General features: G+C 38.0%; 1 protein-coding gene across 3 annotated transcripts in view; it reads left to right on the top strand.

Moving 5' to 3' along the window:
- SMAD2 (SMAD family member 2) overlaps positions 1-6026 on the top strand; it is a 44799-nt gene extending 38773 nt beyond the window's left edge. For all 3 annotated transcript variants that reach the window (XM_010123008.2, XM_086771464.1, XM_010123009.2), the window contains 3 exons: positions 510-647; positions 766-910; positions 4112-6026. In XM_010123008.2, coding sequence (XP_010121310.1) covers positions 510-647; positions 766-910; positions 4112-4235 — 407 coding nt within the window. In that variant the 3' untranslated portion in view covers positions 4236-6026. The remainder of the gene's footprint in view (positions 1-509; positions 648-765; positions 911-4111) is intronic.
- The last annotated feature ends 432 nt before the right edge of the window (positions 6027-6458 follow it).

A 6458-nucleotide genomic window follows, 5' to 3' on the forward strand; every position in this document is an offset into this window, starting at 1 on the left:
AAGGGGTATGCAGTGGGTTGTGAAATAGTGTGGGCGCATGTAAGCAGAGAGTGTTGATGTGGTAGCTTGTGTTCTTCTTTTTTGCCAGTGGCCTGTGCTACTTCACGTACAACATAATATTGGCACAAGCTTTAATTCTGTTGAATCTAGTAATTTTATTTGAGTTTTGGTATTTCTTTAAGTGAAAAAAAATTATTTGGTAATGAGCACTGCTTCCTAATATGGATTTGGTTACAAGCCACTATATGGCTAGAAAATTCTGTCTCACCCTTGACGAAAAATTATTCTGCCTCTCCTTCAAATATTTTGTGTTTGTGGGAGAAAAATGCGAGTTAATTGTGTTCTGCTCCTGCTACAACTGTCAGCCCTGCAGTGTGGTCCTGTAGATAATTGATTTCTGTTTCTGTTATAAAGAAAAACCTTGGCCTTCTCTGAAACAAAATACTCCCTTGTTTGTTAATCTGCTTTGGGTCATATTGTAACTTGAGTTCCTTTGAATTTTGCTGCAGGGAGGGGAGTACGTCTCTATTACATTGGTGGAGAAGTTTTTGCTGAGTGCCTAAGCGATAGCGCGATTTTTGTTCAGAGCCCCAACTGTAATCAAAGATATGGCTGGCATCCTGCTACTGTGTGCAAAATTCCACCAGGTAGGTATTCACTGAATGACATTTGCTTTCCTTTTGATAGTTTCGTCATAGTTTTGGGCTTCTGTGTAGCAAACAAAAGTATTCATTGATTGTACCCTTTTGACTTTTTTCTTTCTAGGATGCAATCTAAAAATCTTTAATAACCAAGAATTTGCTGCTCTTCTGGCTCAATCTGTGAATCAGGGTTTTGAAGCAGTTTATCAACTTACTAGAATGTGTACCATTCGAATGAGTTTTGTTAAAGGATGGGGGGCTGAATACAGGTAAGAAAAAAAGCTTTACTTTTGCATGTTGGTCTGTCCTGTTCTATATGGAGTATGAAAAGTTTGTTAGGTCGTGCTGTGCAATGTGGTTGATAGTACTTGATGGAAAGAATTGGAGTCACTTGGAGTGCATTCTGCGGAGTGAAATGGCTGGAGAACACACATTTAAGGGATGGCAGATATTTTGGAACTTGCAGTGGAAAAAGCTTTGTGGGAGTAAGATGACTGTTTATGTAGTAAAACTGCTAAAAACAGGTTTTTGAGTGGAATAAATAGTCTTTTATCTGCTTTTGAACAGATTCCAGTTGTATTCTCTGTTAGCTCAAATTAAAAGCTATAGTTAAAGACAGTGCCTGTTTCTAATGTAGTATGAGAATTTGGGAAGAAAAGGCATTAACTTCTAACTAGGCAGTATTAAAGATTTCATTATTTTGGAGGGCTAGAGATGTGGTTATAAACAAATCCCTTAAACCTCTCTAGAAATTGTCCACTGAAAGAATGAAGTCTGACATATCAATACCCTATTGCAATATGTAATTATTTTTTTAAACCCATTTCATTTCTGAAGTTGAATAATGATGTGTAAGTTCCACTGTGAATCCTGGGGTTTTGATTCTTTTATCTGCTCTTGAAATAGAGATATATGTAAATAGCAGTGTCAGTATGTGGAGGAGGCTCCTTAGCTAAGTGAAACCAATTTTGTAAAAACGTAATTAGATCAAATGAGAAATTTGAGTAATGGAATAAATTGGTACCTCTTTGTTAGCAAGAGGTACACAAGAAGGAATCTGGCTCAAGATTAAAGAACTCTTGGATTTGGCTCAAAAGTAGTATGTATACCCTTATGCATAACTAAATACAACATTCAAATCAGAACAGAAGAAAGGCTTAATCAGTCAAATTGCACGGAGACAACTTGAAGTGAGTGGAGTGTCAATTCTGGGTTAAAACAGTGGGGAGGCTTTTGGTAAAGTTATTTCTAAGGAGGGAGAAGGTTGGCTGGTAGTAGTCTATAACCCCTTCAGAGATCACAGGGTGGAAAAAGCTCCAGTGGAAACACTGCCAGCTCAGCACAGAAACTGATTACTGACATAACGCTGAACTACTTTCTTTACATCTCTGCTTAAGATGATGCTAATAAATTATTGATGCACAAAACTTGTAAGCTGTTCTGCAGTTGTGGTTAAAGCAAGAAGAGGTTGCTCCTGCAAACATAACCTTGAATTTAAGTGAATGCAGTCTGAATCGTCAAAATAGACCAGGAAGCACTGTGAAATCCATCTTTCCTGTTAAAACTTCTGTGCTTCATTGTTGTGTCAAAAACACTTATCATAGGACGGGCTTTGGCAAAGCCAAAACATTACTTTATGTACATATGCCATAAGCCTAAAATTAAGGTGTAGATATGGTAAGACGGTAGGCTTGTAAGCTTGGTAGGCAAAATAGCTGATAGCTTTTTGCTCGAATTGGCTTGAATTGAGGATGGTGGGAGGAGTTCAGATCAGCAGTCAAATGCTCACGTTAGCACAGGAACTATCCAGATCTAGAATCATCTTCTGAAGAAAGTTAAGTAGAGGTAATTACAGCAGAGAGACTTAGTGGTGTGTGGACTGGAAATCCCTGGGTAGAAGAGACTGAGTTCTAGCTTTGAGACAGCTGCTAAGTGATTGTTATATTTTGTCAGCTTTGCCAGTGTAGAGCAAAGCCAGGGCTGTTAAGCAGAACAAGTTATAAAATTTTGAGGAAGTGTGTTGTGTAGCACATTGGTGGGGAGTTGACAGTGGTGGAATAATGAACTTCCTTCTTTGGGAGAGGATTCGAGACTAAATGGAATTATGTTTCCTGTGGTTTAGATTGTTCTTTTATTGGATCGCTTTGTTTTGGCACAGGCATTTGGGGCTAAAATAACAATGTTTAAGAGTGCTGAGAGAACATGGACCTCAGCTGCTTTTTTCTCCTAGAAAATGTGAAACCACAGACAACTTCTGAAATCCATCTTAATCTTTCTGCCTTTTCAGTTCCTCTGTTTATGTAAACAGATTTCCTTAAAGCGAAGGGTTGTGGTGCTGACAGTAAAAATGAAGGGGCCGGGTTTGTATCTGACTAATCTGCTGCCTTTGAATCTTAATGCCTTCTTGCTTTGACTTTGGAATAGCTGGAATTACTAGGAAAAACTGGCTTAGCAACAGCAGTCTTGCCAGTCTAGTTTGGGAAAACTCCCATGCCTGGAGTGGGTACAGTGAAATATTAGGATTTCTCAGGCAGAGTATGTCCAATACTGATTTCTTTATTTTGGAGTTGAAAAAGAAGATTTTTGAATAACAGGTCTGTGAAACAAGGACATATGGGAGAGTGAATGAAGCTTTTATGTTGGCCAACCTTTCAGCTTTAACTCTTTCTGTATAGTGTTTAATTAAGGGCTTTTGTTGTGCAAAATTGTAGGCAAGTTTATATAGAAGACAGGAAGCACAATTTTTACTGAAGTTGTTTGTGTGAGGATGTTACAGTACAAAAACACATGTAGAAGTGTAAGATTACAGGAAATCAGAGGTGAAGATTGGTGTTCCTTTGAGATAGCATCAGTTAGCACAGCATACACACTGTTTTGGTACGGTATTTCTGACAACATCTAGCAGTTTCCTTATACATTTATCTTGCCAATTGCTCCAGAGAGCCAGACCTTAGCATAGTATTGTGCTGTTTGGCCGCACTGACAGTGCAGAACCAAGTGTTTCTGTTCTGTATTTTCTCAGTAGTTGTCTACAAAATTCAAACCCTGTTAGCGTGCGGGCTCTTTGAAGGTTGCGATACAACTGCACGTAGCTATCTGTGATGTGAACACCACGTTGATTGGGCAATCTTCAGTTTTAAATTTATTTTTAGCAGAAGTCTCTTGGTGTGGCACTTGAAGGAGAAGCTGCAGTTCTTATCTTATTCTACTCTGCAGAATATTGTTGATGTATCACGGACAAGCATGTAATTATTGATGTGCCTGATAGATGTGGGCTGTTTGGTGGTTTTTGTTGGGTGGTGTTTTTTTCTTCAAAGACTATCTGAAAAAAGCTTAGTAACAGTTATGGTAATTGTTGCAGATTTTTATCTTTCTTTGTAGTAGATACAGATGGAAACAAATTTAATTGTAGGATGGAGAACTTTGCCAGCCAAAGCTGCTTTCTGACTTTACTATTCTTTATTTTCTAGGCGGCAAACAGTAACAAGCACTCCTTGCTGGATTGAGCTTCATCTGAATGGACCTCTACAATGGTTGGACAAAGTATTGACTCAGATGGGCTCCCCTTCAGTACGCTGCTCCAGCATGTCGTAAAACTCCTTCCTCCGTTACCAGTGGGCTAAATATTGAGTCCAATCAACAGACTTAATAGAACAGCTCATCTGTCGTAGTATTTGTGTGTGGTCCCCCCATGAACTGTTTACTATCCAAAAGTTTAAAAAAAAAAAAGAAAAACAGCACTTGAGGTCTCATCAATTAAAGCACCTTGTGGATTCTGTTTCCTATACTCTGATACTAGATGAAAATTTAGTGTATAGAAGTGCCTTCTTCAGAAGGAAGAAGGGACAGTTCTAAAGACTCTTAATGGTGTTTTTATTGGATATATAATTGAGTGTCCTAATGGTTTATCAATAACATGAATAGCTAAGTATATGTACAGGTAAACGTATCATGATCTCAAAAATCACAGTATTGTGCTGTTCTACATTTTAGTTCCCATCAATAGTCGTTTGTTTTTTGATTGGGGCAAATATCTCATAAAATTTCAAGACTCTACTCCTTTATTCTTTTATATTTTTTTATATAAGCAGGTTTTCAAGTTGTCCTAAACATAAAAAGCAGACTTTCCTTGTAGAAAAGCTTAACTTTTGCTGCCTTCTTAAAGAAAAAGAAAATCCCTCCATTGGAAGGGAAAGAAATGTCTTGAGATTCATCTGTGAAGTCTTAAGGCACCTTATATGCTTAATGGGGCCTAAATGAATTCATATTATAAATTCCAAGTATCCATCACACTACGAGTCTACTTTTCCCTACCGATCTGAGTTGATGCATATGTTCCCCGCAATATTGCTGGCACTGACGTAATTTAGGACTTTTTTGTACCTTGAATCATTGAAATCAGTGCTTTTTCTCATGGAATGAGAATTTACCGTAGCATTGGATACTGGATTGAGTAGACAAGGTTATTGGCTTACCCTTTACATTTGTATTTTTTTCATTAAACAGATGTCACTAAAAATAATGTTTTTTAGTTTTTGGAGCCAAATACCTTGAAAAATCCTATCCCGGGGTAAACTAGACTCTTTCGTATAGTTTTTAAATAGATGCAGCTTCTTAATGTATTTCAGTAACAGAATTTAAATTTCTGACCTGAGTGGCTTTGTTTAGCTTACTTACATACCAGATCATACGCATTCATTATGTCATAATGGGCCTTGTTATTAAAAGTAGTTGCTTCTGCAAAACCTCTAGGATAGTGGTTGCTGAGGTATGACCAGCGAAGGAGGACTTCTAGGTTCTTCGTGACAGTGCATGTTATTGTGAACCCTTGGACACTACAGCTGCACCATATTAAAAATATTCTGAAATATATTCTACAAATAAGTCTGGGTTGGGGAAGGGTTGGGAAACTGTATAGAAGGGTTATTCTGACTTGAAAAAATATACATCTTACTAACAATCTTGTGATCTAGCTGTCTGTCATTCTTCTGTTATTGTGGCAGTAGCAGGATTGCCTTTGTCTGTTTTTTCCCATTGTTTCATTCATTACACTAGCACTGTACTTCGTAAGTACAGCTAGTGATAACTTAGCTTTGAGAACAAAAACGTGGCCAGTGTTAACAGCTTTTAATCAGTTGACTGAATTGATGGTAGTGATGGATATTTTTATGCCATAATGACTAGGGCATAGAAGCAATACCAAAAATCAAGCCTTGAAAGAGTGGGCCGGACACCTTTTAAAAAAATTGGCAAAGCAGTTATCAGTTTGTGCTAGTTTTACCAGTAGACTAATGTATTGGTAGAACTTGTGAACCTAAGAAATAAGCTTCATGCGTGTTGCATTTGCCTAATATGTGAATACACTAATAAAAGTTTCAATTCTCATGATGGTGGTTGTTGTTTTTACTAATTGCTGTTTGTGTCTTCTATTGAAGGTTAGGAATCATTCTAGCCCACTCAAATAAAAGGCACGAGTGTCCTGCATCTTGTGACTGGAACAGTACAGTTTAGATATTATAGTGAAAATCACTTCTCATGCAGCTGTCATGGAGGTTCTGGATCTGTGTTTCGTGATACAGACTTCTATTCGAGACTGAGTTTATTAAAGTAATTGCTTTCCTCTTCCGCAATCGAACTACATCCCACTAGCTCAGATGTTGACTTCACCTGTGGGGCAGTTGGATAAGAGCGCTTTGCCTGGTTGAAAGGCTCCGTTGCGTTTATGAGCGGGTTGCAGCTTGAGTCGGTTGGGTGCCCTGATTCTGTGATCTCCTTGCTGTGGATTTCTGTATGCGTGTTCAATTACGGCGATACTAC

Source organism: Chlamydotis macqueenii, chromosome Z (assembly GCF_036417535.1).
Source record: "Chlamydotis macqueenii isolate bChlMac1 chromosome Z, bChlMac1.mat, whole genome shotgun sequence".
Classification (NCBI taxonomy): Eukaryota; Metazoa; Chordata; class Aves; order Otidiformes; family Otididae; genus Chlamydotis; species Chlamydotis macqueenii.